The 24,289-nt window shown below is 39.1% G+C and overlaps 1 protein-coding gene across 1 annotated transcript in view; it reads right to left on the bottom strand.

The window, feature by feature from the left end:
- ANKRD32 (ankyrin repeat domain 32) overlaps positions 1–24,289 on the bottom strand; it is an 89,851-nt gene that overhangs the window by 2,371 nt on the left and 63,191 nt on the right. Inside the window, exons 14-19 of the mRNA XM_006867877.1 lie at positions 19,187–19,334; positions 15,470–15,615; positions 14,210–14,373; positions 13,172–13,305; positions 11,133–11,225; positions 10,533–10,715 (exon numbers count right to left, since the gene is read on the bottom strand). Coding sequence (XP_006867939.1) covers positions 10,533–10,715; positions 11,133–11,225; positions 13,172–13,305; positions 14,210–14,373; positions 15,470–15,615; positions 19,187–19,334 — 868 coding nt within the window. The remainder of the gene's footprint in view (positions 1–10,532; positions 10,716–11,132; positions 11,226–13,171; positions 13,306–14,209; positions 14,374–15,469; positions 15,616–19,186; positions 19,335–24,289) is intronic.

Genomic DNA, 24,289 nt, shown 5'->3' with positions numbered 1-24,289 from the left:
AATATGCAAGAAGGGGTATAGTAGAACTAGCAGACATAATCAAAGGGTCCTAACATATAAAGCAGATCATAGCTGATAAACTGTCAAGCATATTTAGTAGTCAGGCTATAATATACTTAATATAAAAGATCAACTAATGATGATTTGGAGTCCTGGTGTGGTGCTGTGGGTTAATGCGCTGGACGGCAAGGTTGGTTTGAACTGCAAGTTTGGCAGTTCAAGCTTACCCGTTACTCTTTGGAAACCCGGTTCCGACTCATAGCGACCCCGCACAGGGTTTCCGAGGCTGCAAATCTTTACAGGAGCAGAAAGCCTCGTCTTTCTCCTGTGGAACAGCTAGTAGTTTCGAATTGCGGACCTTGAGATTAGCAGCACAATTTGTAACCACTACACTACCAGAGCTCCTTTGGAACCGACTTGACGGTACTTAACAACAACAACAACAACGCTACCAGAGCTCCTTCTGGAAACCCTACAGAGGGTCAATATGAGTCTAATCAACTTGACGGTACTTAACAACAACAACAACAACGCTACCAGAGCTCCTTCTGGAAACCCTACAGAGGGTCAATATGAGTCTAATCAACTTGACGGTACTTAACAACAACAACAACAACGCTACCAGAGCTCCTTCTGGAAACCCTACAGAGGGTCAATATGAGTCTAATCAACTTGACGGTACTTAACAACAACAACAACAACGCTACCAGAGCTCCTTCTGGAAACCCTACAGAGGGTCAATATGAGTCTAATCAACTTGACGGTACTTAACAACAACAACAACAACGCTACCAGAGCTCCTTCTGGAAACCCTACAGAGGGTCAATATGAGTCTAATCAACTTGACGGTACTTAACAACAACAACAACAACGCTACCAGAGCTCCTTCTGGAAACCCTACAGAGGGTCAATATGAGTCTAATCAACTTGACGGTACTTAACAACAACAACAACAACGCTACCAGAGCTCCTTCTGGAAACCCTACAGAGGGTCAATATGAGTCTAATCAACTTGACGGTACTTAACAACAACAACAACAACGCTACCAGAGCTCCTTCTGGAAACCCTACAGAGGGTCAATATGAGTCTAATCAACTTGACGGTACTTAACAACAACAACAACAACGCTACCAGAGCTCCTTCTGGAAACCCTACAGAGGGTCAATATGAGTCTAATCAACTTGACGGTACTTAACAACAACAACAACAACGCTACCAGAGCTCCTTCTGGAAACCCTACAGAGGGTCAATATGAGTCTAATCAACTTGACGGTACTTAACAACAACAACAACAACGCTACCAGAGCTCCTTCTGGAAACCCTACAGAGGGTCAATATGAGTCTAATCAACTTGACGGTACTTAACAACAACAACAACAACGCTACCAGAGCTCCTTCTGGAAACCCTACAGAGGGTCAATATGAGTCTAATCAACTTGACGGTACTTAACAACAACAACAACAACGCTACCAGAGCTCCTTCTGGAAACCCTACAGAGGGTCAATATGAGTCTAATCAACTTGACGGTACTTAACAACAACAACAACAACGCTACCAGAGCTCCTTCTGGAAACCCTACAGAGGGTCAATATGAGTCTAATCAACTTGACGGTACTTAACAACAACAACAACAACGCTACCAGAGCTCCTTCTGGAAACCCTACAGAGGGTCAATATGAGTCTAATCAACTTGACGGTACTTAACAACAACAACAACAACGCTACCAGAGCTCCTTCTGGAAACCCTACAGAGGGTCAATATGAGTCTAATCAACTTGACGGTACTTAACAACAACAACAACAACGCTACCAGAGCTCCTTCTGGAAACCCTACAGAGGGTCAATATGAGTCTAATCAACTTGACGGTACTTAACAACAACAACAACAACGCTACCAGAGCTCCTTCTGGAAACCCTACAGAGGGTCAATATGAGTCTAATCAACTTGACGGTACTTAACAACAACAACAACAACGCTACCAGAGCTCCTTCTGGAAACCCTACAGAGGGTCAATATGAGTCTAATCAACTTGACGGTACTTAACAACAACAACAACAACGCTACCAGAGCTCCTTCTGGAAACCCTACAGAGGGTCAATATGAGTCTAATCAACTTGACGGTACTTAACAACAACAACAACAACGCTACCAGAGCTCCTTCTGGAAACCCTACAGAGGGTCAATATGAGTCTAATCAACTTGACGGTACTTAACAACAACAACAACAACGCTACCAGAGCTCCTTCTGGAAACCCTACAGAGGGTCAATATGAGTCTAATCAACTTGACGGTACTTAACAACAACAACAACAACGCTACCAGAGCTCCTTCTGGAAACCCTACAGAGGGTCAATATGAGTCTAATCAACTTGACGGTACTTAACAACAACAACAACAACGCTACCAGAGCTCCTTCTGGAAACCCTACAGAGGGTCAATATGAGTCTAATCAACTTGACGGTACTTAACAACAACAACAACAACGCTACCAGAGCTCCTTCTGGAAACCCTACAGAGGGTCAATATGAGTCTAATCAACTTGACGGTACTTAACAACAACAACAACAACGCTACCAGAGCTCCTTCTGGAAACCCTACAGAGGGTCAATATGAGTCTAATCAACTTGACGGTACTTAACAACAACAACAACAACGCTACCAGAGCTCCTTCTGGAAACCCTACAGAGGGTCAATATGAGTCTAATCAACTTGACGGTACTTAACAACAACAACAACAACGCTACCAGAGCTCCTTCTGGAAACCCTACAGAGGGTCAATATGAGTCTAATCAACTTGACGGTACTTAACAACAACAACAACAACGCTACCAGAGCTCCTTCTGGAAACCCTACAGAGGGTCAATATGAGTCTAATCAACTTGACGGTACTTAACAACAACAACAACAACGCTACCAGAGCTCCTTCTGGAAACCCTACAGAGGGTCAATATGAGTCTAATCAACTTGACGGTACTTAACAACAACAACAACAACGCTACCAGAGCTCCTTCTGGAAACCCTACAGAGGGTCAATATGAGTCTAATCAACTTGACGGTACTTAACAACAACAACAACAACGCTACCAGAGCTCCTTCTGGAAACCCTACAGAGGGTCAATATGAGTCTAATCAACTTGACGGTACTTAACAACAACAACAACAACGCTACCAGAGCTCCTTCTGGAAACCCTACAGAGGGTCAATATGAGTCTAATCAACTTGACGGTACTTAACAACAACAACAACAACGCTACCAGAGCTCCTTCTGGAAACCCTACAGAGGGTCAATATGAGTCTAATCAACTTGACGGTACTTAACAACAACAACAACAACGCTACCAGAGCTCCTTCTGGAAACCCTACAGAGGGTCAATATGAGTCTAATCAACTTGACGGTACTTAACAACAACAACAACAACGCTACCAGAGCTCCTTCTGGAAACCCTACAGAGGGTCAATATGAGTCTAATCAACTTGACGGTACTTAACAACAACAACAACAACGCTACCAGAGCTCCTTCTGGAAACCCTACAGAGGGTCAATATGAGTCTAATCAACTTGACGGTACTTAACAACAACAACAACAACGCTACCAGAGCTCCTTCTGGAAACCCTACAGAGGGTCAATATGAGTCTAATCAACTTGACGGTACTTAACAACAACAACAACAACGCTACCAGAGCTCCTTCTGGAAACCCTACAGAGGGTCAATATGAGTCTAATCAACTTGACGGTACTTAACAACAACAACAACAACGCTACCAGAGCTCCTTCTGGAAACCCTACAGAGGGTCAATATGAGTCTAATCAACTTGACGGTACTTAACAACAACAACAACAACGCTACCAGAGCTCCTTCTGGAAACCCTACAGAGGGTCAATATGAGTCTAATCAACTTGACGGTACTTAACAACAACAACAACAACGCTACCAGAGCTCCTTCTGGAAACCCTACAGAGGGTCAATATGAGTCTAATCAACTTGACGGTACTTAACAACAACAACAACAACGCTACCAGAGCTCCTTCTGGAAACCCTACAGAGGGTCAATATGAGTCTAATCAACTTGACGGTACTTAACAACAACAACAACAACGCTACCAGAGCTCCTTCTGGAAACCCTACAGAGGGTCAATATGAGTCTAATCAACTTGACGGTACTTAACAACAACAACAACAACGCTACCAGAGCTCCTTCTGGAAACCCTACAGAGGGTCAATATGAGTCTAATCAACTTGACGGTACTTAACAACAACAACAACAACGCTACCAGAGCTCCTTCTGGAAACCCTACAGAGGGTCAATATGAGTCTAATCAACTTGACGGTACTTAACAACAACAACAACAACGCTACCAGAGCTCCTTCTGGAAACCCTACAGAGGGTCAATATGAGTCTAATCAACTTGACGGTACTTAACAACAACAACAACAACGCTACCAGAGCTCCTTCTGGAAACCCTACAGAGGGTCAATATGAGTCTAATCAACTTGACGGTACTTAACAACAACAACAACAACGCTACCAGAGCTCCTTCTGGAAACCCTACAGAGGGTCAATATGAGTCTAATCAACTTGACGGTACTTAACAACAACAACAACAACGCTACCAGAGCTCCTTCTGGAAACCCTACAGAGGGTCAATATGAGTCTAATCAACTTGACGGTACTTAACAACAACAACAACAACGCTACCAGAGCTCCTTCTGGAAACCCTACAGAGGGTCAATATGAGTCTAATCAACTTGACGGTACTTAACAACAACAACAACAACGCTACCAGAGCTCCTTCTGGAAACCCTACAGAGGGTCAATATGAGTCTAATCAACTTGACGGTACTTAACAACAACAACAACAACGCTACCAGAGCTCCTTCTGGAAACCCTACAGAGGGTCAATATGAGTCTAATCAACTTGACGGTACTTAACAACAACAACAACAACGCTACCAGAGCTCCTTCTGGAAACCCTACAGAGGGTCAATATGAGTCTAATCAACTTGACGGTACTTAACAACAACAACAACAACGCTACCAGAGCTCCTTCTGGAAACCCTACAGAGGGTCAATATGAGTCTAATCAACTTGACGGTACTTAACAACAACAACAACAACGCTACCAGAGCTCCTTCTGGAAACCCTACAGAGGGTCAATATGAGTCTAATCAACTTGACGGTACTTAACAACAACAACAACAACGCTACCAGAGCTCCTTCTGGAAACCCTACAGAGGGTCAATATGAGTCTAATCAACTTGACGGTACTTAACAACAACAACAACAACGCTACCAGAGCTCCTTCTGGAAACCCTACAGAGGGTCAATATGAGTCTAATCAACTTGACGGTACTTAACAACAACAACAACAACGCTACCAGAGCTCCTTCTGGAAACCCTACAGAGGGTCAATATGAGTCTAATCAACTTGACGGTACTTAACAACAACAACAACAACGCTACCAGAGCTCCTTCTGGAAACCCTACAGAGGGTCAATATGAGTCTAATCAACTTGACGGTACTTAACAACAACAACAACAACGCTACCAGAGCTCCTTCTGGAAACCCTACAGAGGGTCAATATGAGTCTAATCAACTTGACGGTACTTAACAACAACAACAACAACGCTACCAGAGCTCCTTCTGGAAACCCTACAGAGGGTCAATATGAGTCTAATCAACTTGACGGTACTTAACAACAACAACAACAACGCTACCAGAGCTCCTTCTGGAAACCCTACAGAGGGTCAATATGAGTCTAATCAACTTGACGGTACTTAACAACAACAACAACAACGCTACCAGAGCTCCTTCTGGAAACCCTACAGAGGGTCAATATGAGTCTAATCAACTTGACGGTACTTAACAACAACAACAACAACGCTACCAGAGCTCCTTCTGGAAACCCTACAGAGGGTCAATATGAGTCTAATCAACTTGACGGTACTTAACAACAACAACAACAACGCTACCAGAGCTCCTTCTGGAAACCCTACAGAGGGTCAATATGAGTCTAATCAACTTGACGGTACTTAACAACAACAACAACAACGCTACCAGAGCTCCTTCTGGAAACCCTACAGAGGGTCAATATGAGTCTAATCAACTTGACGGTACTTAACAACAACAACAACAACGCTACCAGAGCTCCTTCTGGAAACCCTACAGAGGGTCAATATGAGTCTAATCAACTTGACGGTACTTAACAACAACAACAACAACGCTACCAGAGCTCCTTCTGGAAACCCTACAGAGGGTCAATATGAGTCTAATCAACTTGACGGTACTTAACAACAACAACAACAACGCTACCAGAGCTCCTTCTGGAAACCCTACAGAGGGTCAATATGAGTCTAATCAACTTGACGGTACTTAACAACAACAACAACAACGCTACCAGAGCTCCTTCTGGAAACCCTACAGAGGGTCAATATGAGTCTAATCAACTTGACGGTACTTAACAACAACAACAACAACGCTACCAGAGCTCCTTCTGGAAACCCTACAGAGGGTCAATATGAGTCTAATCAACTTGACGGTACTTAACAACAACAACAACAACGCTACCAGAGCTCCTTCTGGAAACCCTACAGAGGGTCAATATGAGTCTAATCAACTTGACGGTACTTAACAACAACAACAACAACGCTACCAGAGCTCCTTCTGGAAACCCTACAGAGGGTCAATATGAGTCTAATCAACTTGACGGTACTTAACAACAACAACAACAACGCTACCAGAGCTCCTTCTGGAAACCCTACAGAGGGTCAATATGAGTCTAATCAACTTGACGGTACTTAACAACAACAACAACAACGCTACCAGAGCTCCTTCTGGAAACCCTACAGAGGGTCAATATGAGTCTAATCAACTTGACGGTACTTAACAACAACAACAACAACGCTACCAGAGCTCCTTCTGGAAACCCTACAGAGGGTCAATATGAGTCTAATCAACTTGACGGTACTTAACAACAACAACAACAACGCTACCAGAGCTCCTTCTGGAAACCCTACAGAGGGTCAATATGAGTCTAATCAACTTGACGGTACTTAACAACAACAACAACAACGCTACCAGAGCTCCTTCTGGAAACCCTACAGAGGGTCAATATGAGTCTAATCAACTTGACGGTACTTAACAACAACAACAACAACGCTACCAGAGCTCCTTCTGGAAACCCTACAGAGGGTCAATATGAGTCTAATCAACTTGACGGTACTTAACAACAACAACAACAACGCTACCAGAGCTCCTTCTGGAAACCCTACAGAGGGTCAATATGAGTCTAATCAACTTGACGGTACTTAACAACAACAACAACAACGCTACCAGAGCTCCTTCTGGAAACCCTACAGAGGGTCAATATGAGTCTAATCAACTTGACGGTACTTAACAACAACAACAACAACGCTACCAGAGCTCCTTCTGGAAACCCTACAGAGGGTCAATATGAGTCTAATCAACTTGACGGTACTTAACAACAACAACAACAACGCTACCAGAGCTCCTTCTGGAAACCCTACAGAGGGTCAATATGAGTCTAATCAACTTGACGGTACTTAACAACAACAACAACAACGCTACCAGAGCTCCTTCTGGAAACCCTACAGAGGGTCAATATGAGTCTAATCAACTTGACGGTACTTAACAACAACAACAACAACGCTACCAGAGCTCCTTCTGGAAACCCTACAGAGGGTCAATATGAGTCTAATCAACTTGACGGTACTTAACAACAACAACAACAACGCTACCAGAGCTCCTTCTGGAAACCCTACAGAGGGTCAATATGAGTCTAATCAACTTGACGGTACTTAACAACAACAACAACAACGCTACCAGAGCTCCTTCTGGAAACCCTACAGAGGGTCAATATGAGTCTAATCAACTTGACGGTACTTAACAACAACAACAACAACGCTACCAGAGCTCCTTCTGGAAACCCTACAGAGGGTCAATATGAGTCTAATCAACTTGACGGTACTTAACAACAACAACAACAACGCTACCAGAGCTCCTTCTGGAAACCCTACAGAGGGTCAATATGAGTCTAATCAACTTGACGGTACTTAACAACAACAACAACAACGCTACCAGAGCTCCTTCTGGAAACCCTACAGAGGGTCAATATGAGTCTAATCAACTTGACGGTACTTAACAACAACAACAACAACGCTACCAGAGCTCCTTCTGGAAACCCTACAGAGGGTCAATATGAGTCTAATCAACTTGACGGTACTTAACAACAACAACAACAACGCTACCAGAGCTCCTTCTGGAAACCCTACAGAGGGTCAATATGAGTCTAATCAACTTGACGGTACTTAACAACAACAACAACAACGCTACCAGAGCTCCTTCTGGAAACCCTACAGAGGGTCAATATGAGTCTAATCAACTTGACGGTACTTAACAACAACAACAACAACGCTACCAGAGCTCCTTCTGGAAACCCTACAGAGGGTCAATATGAGTCTAATCAACTTGACGGTACTTAACAACAACAACAACAACGCTACCAGAGCTCCTTCTGGAAACCCTACAGAGGGTCAATATGAGTCTAATCAACTTGACGGTACTTAACAACAACAACAACAACGCTACCAGAGCTCCTTCTGGAAACCCTACAGAGGGTCAATATGAGTCTAATCAACTTGACGGTACTTAACAACAACAACAACAACGCTACCAGAGCTCCTTCTGGAAACCCTACAGAGGGTCAATATGAGTCTAATCAACTTGACGGTACTTAACAACAAAAATTGATGCTTTTATGACTAACGTATAATTCATGGCAAAATGATGTACCTTTTCATTGAGTTACTATCTCAAAAAACGGTGTTCGAAGGTACTCCTTATAAACAAGCTAACAAATTAACAAAAAAGATATTTATGGAGTGGTACTGTAGCATAAGCACTTGACTGCTAACCACAAGGTTAGTGCCTCAAACCTATACAGGGTCGCTATGAGTCGGAATCAACTATACAACACTTAACAACGATCTATCTATCTACACACACACACATATACATATATATATTTTTTATGGCTATAGGATAATAAAAGTAAACAAGTTTCTAGAGACAAATACAGTCTTAAAATTATTGCTTTCAAGACAGACTCACAATGTATATATAACAGTTATTACTATGATGGTACCAAACCATTTGTCAGGTCCCAAAATAGGACTAACACAAAAATAAGTATGTACAATTGCCAAAGGGCCCTGATAAATAATACAAGTAGATTCAATCCTTAGGAAAAGGAACTCACCAATTTACTATTTTTCACTAAAGGCCCTAGAAAAATTCCCATTGGGTGTTAGTAGCCATTCTCTGTTGAAAAGCTGAACTTAATACAATAATGGCTCTTACATCAAAATTTGTCTAAATTTTGAAGAAAGGACAAGTATTAGCTTGATGCATCACATTTATTGGTTGAGTGAAAAAATAAAATATTTAGGAGCCAAAACATTATGGCTTAGTTATATAACACTTTAAAAAAAAGGTAGAAGAAATGAAAACCATACTGAATATGAAATTGTGTCAGTAAAATAGACACGCTAGGCCTTTAGGGGGCAGGAGAAGATTATAAATAACCAATACCTTAAGCTATCATGCTATATAGTCATTTTTATATGTGTATATAGTAATGTATATAATAAAAAGACAGCTAAATAAAATATGCCTTTTGATTTTATGCACAAATAGCTGTAATTACAAGAAAAAAATATGTTAAATTCCAAGTTGAAATTAGAATAGATAGCATCAGGAAATGCATACATAGCTTTTGCTCTATAGTAAAAACTATTCATCTTGTCTCTTTTATAAAAAATACAAATTAATTTATAACATTTTGAGATAAGACTTTTATTATTCAGTTCAGATATAAAAAGAATGTCACAATAGAAAAGGGGATTTGCTGAGAAAAAACAAAAACTGAGCAGAAAGTCATTAGATAAATATTCAGCTCTAGTTGCTTCCTTCACAAAACCCCTGTACAACAGTTATTACCACTGAAATCTTCCGACTTTTACTTAATTGCCTGCAAAATGTGAATGAAGAAGCAATAGTCTAGGATATCAATTTTATAGTCTAATAAGAAATGACTCATAAAAAATAAAATTAATCAAGTTAGCAGTCATACACAGAAAATGAAACAAGAATAAAAACTAAGTAATCACAACTGAATATGTACATCCATTTATTAAGCTCTTTAAATAACTGGTTCACTTGAAATACAAGTATTACTATTAAAAACACACACAGTTCAAAAATACATTTTCATATACTGACTCTGACAGACTTAATAATACTGTAAATAATACATATTATGAAAAGGCTTTCATTTCTGCCAATAAAGGATGATTACATTTGAGTAGAGTTTTTATCCTTACTTTCCATTAATATAAAACAAAGGCATTTTTCCTTATAGATCTTAAATATAAAGTGTTATTTATCTCTGAGGAATTCCTAAGAAACCTAGATCATTTATCCACACCAGTTTAGCATAAATGCACTCACCCCCATGCTGGAGTAGCAGCTTGCCAATTTCGACATGTCCATTTGACAGTGCGTCATGCAAAGGAGTCACCCCGTCCACTTGAGTGAGCAGATCTACCTCTGGACAACGCTGCAAAATTTCCTGGACACACACTGTGTTGCCATAGTTACAGGCTTCATGCAAAGGCGTCCAGCCAACATTGTCTAAATTAGAAATCACGGCAAGTTTTAAAATAGCATAAGTAGGACTTTTAGAAGAGAAAGTATTCTACTTTTCTCATCAGTATAGTTTCTAGTTGCCACATATATATGCAAATATATATAAAAGAATGCTTTGATTAAAATACCTACCCTATATTTCTACTTTTAAGTAAACAAATTAAACTAAGTGAAAACAATTTAAAAATACTAATGTGTTGGGATCTAACCAAATGGACGCCGAAAAAGGTTTCTAATGAGCTATAAATCAGTATGTCATGAATTTCTTGATTTTGCTAATGGCAGTATTTTAAAGATGTACCACATAAGTTTATTTATATGATTTTCTTAATGTTTACATGTAATTATTTCATATCACAAATATTAAGACACTGGATTAGGCTAGAAAGATTCCAAGCTTACCTTTAACATTGATGTCTATTCCTGGAACAGAAAGAAGAAGAATCAATTTCTCCACTTGGTTATTTATGCAAGCTCTGTGCAGGGCTGTTTCTCCTGACATAAAAAATTAATAGATTATTCCAGAGAATACAAGATACCAACTAAAGAAAATAATCAAAGATCATGAGATGTGGCCCCAAGCCAGAAAATTATTTACTGAGTTTTCCATTTAACTGATTTAAACATATATCTTGCATTAAAGAAAAACAAAAATCAAACCAAACCAAAAAAAAAAAAAGAAAATGGGGGTGGAGGAATGGAGGGAACCTCACCAATCCAAAGAGCTTCTGTTCTAGCAGCAATTCAGAAATGAAATTCTATTGCAAAAGGTTTAATGCAGGCATTGTATCCTTCTAGTTCAAGGTTTAAAGCTTCAATCCTGCTATAAAACCCCCAAATGATCAGAGAACACCAAAAATACTGGGCTTTGCAGCAATAAAAGTTTAGAGTGCAATTGCCCTCTTTTAAATTTATTCATGAACCTACGTTAAATGTATGGCTCTTTTTTACGCAGCATTTATAGCTTTAATTCAAATGAATGTTTCTGGTTAAGCACGAGTGCCTCTACACACTCAAGTCTAATTCAGAACTTCAAATCCATTAACAGATGGTTTGCTGCTTCTCAATAGGCTGTCTGGCTTGGCTACAGCAGCACAGAAAAGGAGAAATGATGGAATCTTAATATAAACACACACACACACACACACACACACACACACAGAAAAATCCCTAGTACCATTTAAAGCTGAACAAGGGTGACAAGTAGAATGGCAAGGTTTTAAGGTCTGCTTTTTATAGGTAGAATGCAATTAGTGCATGCTAGCTAAAATTCAGTCTACATACCTATCATTGTTATAATCAAAATGAAGATGTAAGTGATAATATGATAGTAAGGCAACACTGAAAAACTTACAATAAACTACGTAGGAAACAAATGAAATACTGAAATATTCTTTCTTGCTATAAAATACTAAGCAACACATTTTTTGAGTGTTGAGTTTTACTGTTTATCTCTACAAAGTTCTACCAAAACATTTCTTTTATATCCACAGAAAAGCTTTTGAAGTTGTTCTTCTCTACCATTTCTCAATTCTCTTCCCCCCACCTCCTAGTTCCTTCTGCTATTCAGCCTAAAGTCATTCATATTCATTTTCCATTCTGAAACAATAAAACAAAGAAAAAGGATATTAATTTGTGGTTAACACCGGAGTTCTCACCTAATACATTTTACACATATTGAGCAAGATTTGTATGATGCAATTATGAACTTACATCATGTTGAAAGATTATAAAACCTGTCACTACCTCCATAAGTATCATAATGATAAGGCTACTTTTATATTAAAGACACAATATAACTCATCAACAAAAGAGACGCGGGAATTTAATGTGGCCAACTCTTGGAAGGTACTTTTATATTTGTGAGCTAAAAGGTATCTAGGTGGAAAAGGTGTTACAGTGAATGATTACAACACAACTCTTTTTATTCCATCTTTTAGGTATTTAGGTTCCAGTATAGTCAGAACCAAAAGCCAAGCACATTTCATAGTCTGGGCTCAGTGCCTGGAAGAAAAGAGTCCATATGTTTAACACAGCTATGTAACATAGCCTACTCCTCATTCTTTGTTCACAAAATGTCTAGGACTGAAAGAGATGAAGACTGAATTATACTTTCAAATGAGAAGACACTGCTTCTAAGCAGCATAGGTTGAGATGGATTAGAAAAGTAAGGCGGGTAAGTCTGGAATAAGCTCAACACATGCTATATACTGTGTTTAGTATTTGAAGAAGTACAAGAGAGAAAAGGGAAGGAATAAAACAACCATTTTTTTTTTTGTATTAATGAAAGTTCAAGAAAATAATATGCTATACAAGAAGTTATTTCCTAGACCTAGTGCAATATTTAAGTTCAAGTATTCATCAGGGCAAGTATGTTAAAGTTGTAAGTATTGACTACAACCATGAAAAGTTCTTAGCATAAATCAATACTAAGAATATACCTTTTAGATTAGTCTTGTGAAAATTCAGCTTTGTAGCTAAAGAGGGACAATTCTCCTTGGAACATGATAATTCTCCTTCTGACTTCTTTTTCAATCTTTTTAATGATGAGGAACATTTAGTAAGGTTCAGCTCTCTGAAAGGAAGAAATAATGAAAGCTTGTTTTTCAACAAGGCATGCCAGTATGCATTAGATGGTGAAGTTAAAAAAACCCAATAGTCTCCTTTTCATTTAAACCTCCTTAATCATTCAAGTCTGTACTACTTTCTACTTTTAAATTTATTTCAGTTGCCTTGAAACAAATCTTAATGTGTTATTTTTTATTTTGTTAATCCCCACACCCACAACTATCACTGAGAAGTTTATGAATACGGCATGTCAGGTAAAGAGAGAGAGACAATGGGTAAACCACTAGCAGAGAAACTCAAGTGAAAAAGTTCAGATCAGGATGCAGGTCTTTGCTTCCTATTCTTATTCTGATCCTATTCCCTACTTCTTAAAGAACATTTCAGGTTTGTTGAGTTTCATAAGCCACACTTTTAGAGGTTCCTAGGAAGTAATAACAATTTAAGGTACCTAACATTACCGTACATCCGTTAACTCCCATCTTTATTACATAAAAGAAGTCATATGGCCAAAATTATAGATGTAAAACAATACTTTTAGAATGGAGGAAAAGCTATTTTGTTTTAAAATTATGGTAAAGTATGTACAGTTAAACATTTACCATTCTAACCATTTAAAAATGTATAATTCAGTGACACTAACGTGTCACACTGTGCAACTATCGCCACTATCCATTTAAAATATAACTTTAAGAGTATTACTTCTTTTGAGAAACACTATTTTTAATAGAAAGAAAGCATTTTCCTTATATTGCAGAAAGAAAAAATGTTGCTCATGTGTATTTCCAGGTCTAAAATTAAGTTTTCTGCTAATCAGTATAACTGCTAAACAGCATCACAAACAAACATAAAGTTCAAAAGACAAAGAGCTGTACTCCAAAACAAAGCACAGTTGGTATATAAGTACCACTTACGATAACTCTGGCAATCCTTCCACTTGTTTCTGTTTAGCACCATTCACCATTAGTAAGGCCCTCTGAAATTCCAGGCAAGGCCTCTGTCCTGTTTTCTTTGGTATCTGCATCTTTCCAACCCCATGCATACCAGTTTTCCCCAATGCTGGCAAATAGGAATATACCTGTTTCAAAATAATAATATATTGCTTTCTCAACTACAAAGGCCTAGAAAGCAGTAAAAAGGAATTACTGGATACATTCACCATTAAATTTGGTTTTATATTCTCAGTTTCATCCTGATGGTTACCACCCTATCTCATTTGAACATCATAAATCAAGACCACATGGGCAAGAAGAAAACTACCTTCTTAAAAGTAATTATTTTTCTAATTCAATTTTGATGCTCATTTAGTAAAGGTTTTTTGATTAGTCTTATGCTTGACATGAGTCTTCTGCATATTTTTCTATAGAAGTACATATGATATATATACAACTGGTATTTTGTAATTTTCACTTGATATACCTTTCTTCGATAGAAAACAAGTCTAAATAATACAACGAGAATAAGTGAAGACCTTAAAAACAAAAGAACTCTCATCTTAACCATTAAATAAGTATATTTTTTATTTGTTGAAGAAACTGCTACAGATATTAGGTATTAATAATATGCAAATATAGATAAGACTAAAGAACCCTAGACCAAATGCAGTTTTTATGTGCATGTGTATATGGGATAAAAGAAAATAGCCTTTGGCATCATTTGCAAATATTGCTTTTTAATTATCATTAGATAAGGAGCTCTGGTAGCGTAGTGGTTACAAATCAGGCTGCGAACCTCAAGGTCAGCAGTACGAATCTACCAGCTGTTCTGTGGGAGAAAGAAGAGGCTTTCTGCTCCTGTAAAGATTTACAGCCTCGGAAACCCTGTACAGGGTCGCTATGAGTCAGAATCGACTTGACAGCACTTAACAACAATTATGTAGACTATTTCTTGGATTTATGCATTTCCAAAAGCACAATCTTTTGGCAAGTGATAAAGAAAGATTCTTCAATTATCTTTTTTATTACTAATCCTTAATTTTTCCCAAATAAGTAATTACAGTTTATTCACCGATTACTCCATTTCTGAGGTAAAAATACCAAGCCTTACAAAGATTTGAAAGATCTATGAATTAATGTGTTCTGTTCAATTATTAGAAATGAATAAGAGCATTTTAAAATTGAATTTATAAACTTATTTCTTGGATATTCACAGAACTAAAACAGAATGGTGTTTACCATTTTCTGAAGAGAGAGTGGCTCAGAAGAAATACTGATGGAACTCTGCAAACACAACTTTTTATAGACTGCCTCTGCAATGAACATTTGAAGCCAGGAGGAGGAGAACGAACAAATAAAAAGCTCTAATTCTTGTGAAGAAAAGTCTGCAGAAAACAAGAGAAATATAGTTGCTACATCCTATATAATTTCTTTCTAGAGACTATTTCCTCAGGGGATTTTACTTATTCAAATGATAATTCCTATACCAGTAAGAGTTGGTTCAAATCCACCAGCTACTCCTCGGAAACCCTATACAGGGTTGTTATGGGTAAGACAACTTGACGACACTTAACCACAACTTTAATATAAATGACAGAATGGATAAAATACTAAAGAACTGAAATTAAACAAAACAAATAGTACAAAAGATAGTGTTACTATATAACAAGGCAGATATCTACAAACACTAGAAGAATTTGTTGTTGTTATGTGCTGTAGAGTCGGTTCTGACTCATAGCAACCCTGTACAATACAGAATTAAAAAGTCAATAAAATTAATAAAATGAGCATAACAAATGGCTGAAGAGTTAAAAATACAAGCATTATGCTGAATTTTTAAAAAATTGGATAAGGCACACACATTCAACATGAATTGCTTACATAAGAGACAAATACATAAGGGGGTTGTGCAGTTTGCAAAAACCCTTCTAACACATGGTATTTGTGTAACAATATGGTAGAGAGACCTCCCTAATTAGAGGTGGAGTTCCAATAGGCTAGTGGTTCAAATCAACCAGCCACTCCTTGGAAGTCCCATACAAGGTCACTATTGAGTTGGAACCAACTCTATGGCACTTAATAATCAATACCACCAAAAGGGGGTTGCAGACACCCAAAGAATGTCCTAGATGCCTAGAGTGGAATTCAAATGCAGGGTGGGGTGGGGTGATTTTCCAACAAGGATCATTTGGCAATATCTTGGGGTCATGATATGGCACTGTAAAATAAGCACTGGACTGCTACCCTCAAGGTAGGTAGTTCAAACCCACCAGCTGCTCCTTGAAAAGCCTACATAAGGTTGCTAAAAGTCAGAATCAACTCGACAGCACCTAACAACAACAGGGATAATGGTCCAGATCCACACCCAATCAAGGGGATGTTGTAGGACCAGACAGCATTTTATTCCACTGCACATGGGGAGAGGAGGCAAGATGGTAGACTAGGCAGAAAGACTGTGCGGGCTCTCTGCAGCAAGGATATGGAATACTGAACAAGACAGACACAGAGGATGGTCCTGGAACTCTGTGTTCCAGAGGAATGGATAGAAAATTGGATGGAGAGCTTACTGGAAGACAGATGAATACATGCGGCAAGAGACGACATGACAGACGAGCAGCAGTAGATAATGGAGGCTGCCGCAGTCATCCTGAAAGTTTGTGAATGGCTTTAAAGATGAGTAAGAATATTGGCATTGCAGAAACCAACCTGAAGCTTGGGAGGAGGCAGACAGGGTGGGTTGCTGCTGTTCCTACTCTCACCTTAAGTACCCTGGAGGGACCAAGTTCTGATAATTTGGGGCCTGGAGGCTACAGCAAAAGCCACTGGCCAACCTCCCCACTCTCCTCTGCTGCCTGGGTTGCTAAACTCCTCTCCTGCTTTGGATTCCAAGCTTCTAAAACCAAGAGCATATTGCTTGGTTTCATGGGGTCTTCTGTGGCCTGTGGGGCAGCAGGAGGTGGCTGAGGCTGAAGAAGGCGCAGCTGCAGGAATGTTGCTACCTTTACTTTGACAATCTTGATTTCCAGCTCTGCTGGCTGCCTGAGATCCAGAACTGCGCATGGTGCCTCTAGTCTAGCCGCTGGGCCCCATGTCCCCTAGAGTGCCAGCCCTTATGGACAGCAGGGCCTTGGGGTCCAGGGCACAGTGGTGATGGGCAAAGGAGTCCTGAGGATCTAGACTCCAGAGCTGCTTCCATGCCCTCTTCTTCCTTGCATAGTGCAGACTGTGCATAGTGATCAAGTCTCTGAAACCTAATCATACTGATAAGTGAAGAGTAGGTGAATTATCATAGTATGACTTTTGTATTTTTGACTTAGGAAAAACCAAAATATCCTATTGATCCTAAATGAGAACAGACAAACCAAGATCTTTAATTAGAAGTTATACAACAGCCAAATTTTAATACCTTTGCTAATGACACCTTGTTGTTGTTGTTAAATGCTGTTGAATGGGTTCCAACTCATAATGATCCTGTATAGGTAGGTTTTCAGGAGTGGCTGATGGGTTTGAACTGCCAACCTTGTGGTTAGCAATCAAGTGCGTATCTTACAGCACCACATCAGGACTCCTTTCTAATGATTTAAGAGAAGCAAAAGACAGTAACTGAGTTGAAGAATAATTTAAATTAAAAAAGCATATCCATAAAGAAAAGGAAATGAGGGGGGGAAAAAAGGTAGAAACAATTACCTTTTAATTTCTTCATCTAAATACTAATAAAGAGTATTATTATAAGACCTGATTCACCTATAAGGGAAAAGTGTGCTATTTTCCCAACTCCATAATAAGTAATCCATATTATATTACATAATAGCTATAGGCAAGATATTGTTCTCTTAAGGGTAAATGATTCACTTGATTTATGTCCATTGACAAAGCTTAAAAATCAAGTTGTACTAAGACCAAAAAGTTACGATTTTAAGACTGAATCATTTTTAGAAACATATGTTTTTAAAAGACATCTTACCTATAGCATAAGGGGCAAGGAAAATATAAAACCTACTTTCACACAGGGATGTAATTTTAATTCAATCTGGACTTTTAAATACTAGTGATCAAATATAGGTCCTGGCAAGCAAAGTCATCACTCAATCTGTTGATAGGATTACAATAGGTATAAATAGGTATAAATTAGCTTAGGTCAGTCTCAGGTTCATACTTCCTGCATTTAGACTTGAGGACTATTCAGAAAACAGACAAAGAAAGCACTCAAGCTGGTGTAACATGTGTGGTTAGTTGTCACTGAGGAGATTCTGACTCATGGAGATCCCACATGTACAAAGGAGAACTGTTTACATGATTTTTTTAAGAAGTGAACTGCCAGGACTGTCTTAAGGCACCTATGTTGCTGTGTGCCGTCAAGTTGGTTCTGACCCATAGTGACCCTGTATAAGTTTCCAAGGAGCAATTGGTGAGCTTGAACCACTGACCTTGTGGTTCAAACTGACTTTGTAGTCCAGTGTATTAACCCACAGTGCTACACCAGGACTCCAAAGTATCTACGAATGGGTTCAAACCATCATTCTTTTGGCTAGTAGTTGAATGCTTTACCCATTTGCATCACTCAGGACTCCTTTTAATACGTAATATAACCCTGTTTGGACTCCTGGTGTGGCACTGTAGGTAAGCACTGGACTGCAAACCACAAGGTCAGCAGTTCAAACTCACCAGTCATTTCTTGGAAATCCTATACAGGTTTGCTATGTGTCGGAACCAACTCAACAGCACACCACCACCACCATTACAATCTGGGTGCAAGCATTATGGACAACCTTTCTTTTCCTCTTTACATTGCCTGTCATTCTCTCTATATACAATACATACACACATATATAGATAATATGACTATTTTAAGGAAAGTTTCATATGAACATGTGTTAAACATTATAGACCACCTAAAGAAACCCTTAAAGAATTTCTAGGTGGGTCTAAGAGAAACATTAATACAAATACACTTACCATCACATGAAAGGGAAACATAACTTCCTAAGTCATCAGACAAGTGTCGCATCACATTTCTACCCATCTTCAGACCAAGGAAGATCCAATAATCTACTGCTGCTCCAAGAATTCCAGTCAGTAGGTAAGCTAGCTCATGTTTGAAGACCTAACATTAAGATTGGAAAGTTTTATAAAAATGCATTATTTCTATCAATATTTGTTTTGAATACTCGTCGAGACGGAAAGCTAAGCTATTTAAAAACACTGGGAATGGTACTGCTATAAGGTTCAGGCTCTAGGAAACACTTTACATTTGCTTTTCTTCTTGTGTACAGGTGCACTCTCTCTCTACACACATACGAGGAACAGTTAATAAAACAAAATTTTCAGGGGCTTCTACATAGAAAACCTTAAGATAGAACTTGTAAAATAATTTTATCCAATGGTGGTGTGATTCTGTCAGGTAATAATTCCATTAAATCAATGATGAAATATTTGGCTTCTATGAGTTTCTCTTGAGATTTCTGTTAATAGGAACATATGGGTATAAAAGAAGATAGATTTAGTCACCCCTGCTGTTTATGAATACAGAATTAAACTTTAAATTTCTCTAAATGGGCACTTTCTAGGAAAAGACTTAAAAAACACAGTGAATACAACCTTTAGCAAATAAGACTGTCCATTTGTAGTAATGAAGTAAACCAACTCAAACCTTACTATTAAATTCTACCACATACTCATTACCTAACCTTGATTGATAGAGATCAGTTTAAGACAGTCTGAATATATGCTTTAAATGATCATTTCTATAATAAATATAACGCCTATTTGGAAAAACTAACAAAGTCCTCAGGAAACCAACTTCTGATTAGATAGTACAGGGTCCTAGCCTGCCCCTCAGATGAGGGAGGTAGACAGCTCCTGAAACCAGGAAGTGAAATTGGGATTCTACAGGTCTTTCAATTCATGACGCTGATTAACTTGTCTCAGAATTTTTCATTAGGGTAAATATGTATGTAGCAAAATATTGCCATTTCAATGAAAACTTGTGTTTTAACTATCCTCTGACTGAGCACTAGGAGCCTGTGACAGTTAAGGTTTTGTCAACTTAACTGGGCTAGAATTCTCAGTGGTCTGATAGTTGAGATGTTGTTATCCCCATGAGATTTAATACAATGTAATTAATTCTATGATGAGTTCTGTTATGAGCAGCCAATCAACTGAAAGGATGTTTCCTTGGGGGTGTGACCTGCTTCCAATATTTTAGTCATTCAGGCAAAGCTTGTCTGCTTTTCTGCTTGGTCTGGATCTTGCATGTGGCTCATACTCTGACCTCTGGTTCGTTGGACTTCAGCCAGTAACCTGCTCTATTACCAGCAGATCCTGAGAACCATCAGCAGCCTTTCTTCTTAACTATGGACCTGCCTGCCATCTAACCTGCCAATCTTAGTTCACTGGACCTGGGAATCTCCCACCCGTACAAATGTGTTAGCCATTTCCGTGATATACTCACTATATATACGTGTGGAGTCCTAGTGTAGTGCTATAGGATAAGCACTCAACCACAAGGTCAGCTTGAACCACCAAGACTGCCACTTCAAATCAACCAGCTGCTCCTCAGAAACCCTATACAGGGTTGTTGAGTCAGAACCAACTCAACGGTACTTAGCAATATATATATATATATATATATATATATATAAAGTTTCACTGGTTTTGCTTCTCTAGAGAATCCAGCCTAACACAGGGTCCTAGTAAGCAGTAGGTTACACGTTGGGCTGCTAAGTGCAAAGTCAACAGAGTTCACCAACTACTCCCTAGGTGAAAGATGAGGCTTTCTGCTCCGGTGAAGATTTACTGTCTTGGTCAATGTGAGTTAGAACCGACTTGAGGGTGCCACCACCGCCAAGAGTGGCAGAGCTCTGGTGGTGTACTGGGTTAGATGTTTGGTTGTTAACTGCAGATATAGTGGTTCACATCTACCGGACGCTCCATGGGGGATGTGATGAGGTTTTCTGCTCCCACAGAGATTTATAGCCTCAGAAAGCCTATACAGGGTGGCTATGAGTCAGAACTGGCTCAATGGCACATAACAACATAGTTGTTACACTTTGTTGACTTGGTTCAGACTCATAGTGACTCTGCACAGTATTTTCAAGGAGTGTCTGGTGGGTTTCAACCATCGACTCTGCATATAATAATCTAGTAGTTATCCTATAGGGCCAGACCATTATTAGTAAATTCATATAGGAATTGTATCCAAAAACTAAAACTCACTGCCATAGAGTTAACTTCAACTCAAGGAGACCCAACAGGGCAGAGATTTCCAAAGCTGTAAATCTTTATGGAAGCAGACTGCCACATCTTTTTCCCATGGAGCAGCTGGGGGATTCAAAGTACCCAACTTTTGACTAGCACGTAGAGTTCTTAAACCAGTGAATCACGAAAGCCCCTAGGTAAGAACTATAAAAGAAACTAAACAAAAACCACCACCACCAAGTCAATGGTGAGCCACAGTGATCCTACAGGACAGGACAGCACTGCTCTATTAGGTTCCCAAGGCGGAGTAGAAAGCCTCATCGTGTACCCGTGGAGCGGCTGGTAGGTTTCAACTGCCAGCCTGTGTTTAGCAGCTCAATACTTAATCCACCACTCCACTAGGAATCCTACATAACAACTATGTTGTTCTGATTCATTGCAACCCTGTGTATAGCATGCACTCTCAGAGTAATTTCTATCACCAAAGCCGTATTTTCCAACTACTGATTCCCTCCTATTTGTTTCCAACTTTCATATTCCAATCGCCAGTGACTCTCAATGTATCTGATTACATGTTCCATCAATCTCAGATTGAAGAAGCTGGTAGAATTCTCCAATTTCTTCATTATTAGCTTTGGTGGTTAGTACACTAATTTGAATAATAGTTATTAACTGGTCTTCTCTGTAGGCATACAGATATTATCCTATTATAGACAGCATTGTATTTAAGAAAGTTTTTAAAATGTTCTTTTGACAACGAATGTAACAGTGTTCCTGTTTAGTCATTCCTGGCATAGTAAACCGTGTTATTGTTGTTAGTGCTATTGGGTTAGTTCCGACTCATACTGACCATGTATTGGGTTTCTAAGGAGTGGCTGGCAGATTTGAATGCTGACTTTGCAGTTAGTAGTCCAGTGCTTATCCTAGTGTCACACCAGGACCATATGAGTCCCACTCAAAGTGTCCAATACCAATCCACTTCAGCTAATGCCTAGGATCTGTATTTGCTCCATTTGGTTTTTGACAACTTCCAGTTTTCCTAGATTTCTACTTTTTACATTTCATGGTCTAATTATCTATAGATGTTTGTAGCTGATTCTTCTCATTTTGAGTTATGTCCCATCAGCAAATGAGGGTCCTGAAAGCTTTTCTCCATCATTAAGGTTGACTCTACTTTGAAGTAGCAGTTGTTTCTCGTTAATACTTTGTATGTCTTCCAATCTGGGGGGGTCATCTTCTGGCAGTTCATCAGACAATGTTTCACTGCTCTTCATAAGGGTGACCCTGCCAGCATTTGAAATACAGCTTCCAGCATCACAGCAACAAGAAAGCCACCACAGTACAACAAACTGACAGATGTGTGATATAGTTCTAGTGTGATAAGAACTATAGCAAGGCATATGAACCTTACTTTAAGAGTGCTTTACCCTGATGTTTATAAATACTTTCCTAATCTATAAAATTCAGCATAAACTATAAAGATGAAGAAGTGTGAAAATAATATTTAAAAACACCTTTGATTTAAATGTAAACACTTTTCCACAATGACATTAAAGCTAGTTGAAATTCCTATATTTTTGGTATTTGTTGTCTAGGCATATTGGATGCGTGAAAAAAATCATTAAATTAACAGTTGGGTAGAAGGTATGTGAAAGGGTTTTAATATATGTTATTATGGTATCTGAATATATTATAAGTGCTACGTTCTATCATTATAGTATGTCCAATATAAGAGAGTGACAAAGAAATCCCGAGTACTTTGAACTCTCAGTGACTACTAGATCTGTTTCACTTTCCCTTACTAGAAAGGTTCTCATATGCATATAGACAGTATTTCATTAGCTTATCGTTCCTTACAATAAAGAACTATTAGTCAAATGATGTTCAAATTGAAGCTGTGATGTCTGGTTTGTTGAATAAACAAGGACAAACAGTCAAACCACATAAACATCAGATTTACTGAAGAAGCGCTTACTGAGTCAAGGTCAACAGCACTGACTACACTCTGGGGCAATAAACTGTTATCTGGCAGGACTAGATTTTAGCTTCTGGGAGACAGAACTCAAAAGTGCTAGGGTGCTAGGCTAAGGGGACTTCAGGCTGCTGGTTCAGGGAAGCACTGTCCTTCCTCTGATATGACCAGTGGCCATGATACAGAACCTTGACTATAGCTTGATCCTTCCAGGTTAGGCTTCATAGATGAGCATCAGCACTAGTCCCTCTCCTACCTTGCTTACACGTTCAGCCTTCAGTTGCAGCTGAATGATAGGGGCGGTAAATAGCAGGACTAGACATTTCAACAGGTTGGGAAAGCACCAATCCCTCCCATGGCATGATACTGGGGGGCGGGGCTGAGGCTAGGAATCTAGCTGACTAGAATTAACTGCCTGAAACACCAAAGAACTTTGCAGGAAGCCAAGTCCCTTCTGCATGACACCAACCTGTAAATGACCAATCTATGTACCCAGACAGGCACAGCCATGGCTCAAGTTATCAAGACAGCATAAAACAGGCCAGTGAAACATACATTTAAACTGGTATGTTTAAAAAAAACCTGGTCCTTTTTGTGGTCTTGAGTTCTGTTCCACATTTTTTCTCCTCCTCTACAGCTTGTTGTTGTTAGGTACCACTGAGTTGGTTCCAACTCACGGTGACATGATGTACAACAGAAGAAAACACTGCTTGGCAATGTACAATTATCCAATTGTTATGTCTGAGGTCACTGTTGCTAATTGTGTCAATTCATCTGGGGGGGGGGGTTGTCTGCCTTTTTCTCTGAGTCTCCACTTTACCAAGCACAGTATCTTTATACAGGAACTGATCTGATCAATACCAACAACATGTCTAAAGAACAAGAGACGA

This window comes from Chrysochloris asiatica, unplaced genomic scaffold (assembly GCF_000296735.1).
Source record: "Chrysochloris asiatica unplaced genomic scaffold, ChrAsi1.0 scaffold00111, whole genome shotgun sequence".
Taxonomy (NCBI): domain Eukaryota; kingdom Metazoa; phylum Chordata; class Mammalia; order Afrosoricida; family Chrysochloridae; genus Chrysochloris; species Chrysochloris asiatica.
The sequence above is the reverse complement of the archived record's forward strand: the minus strand, read 5'-3'. Positions and strand labels throughout refer to the sequence as shown.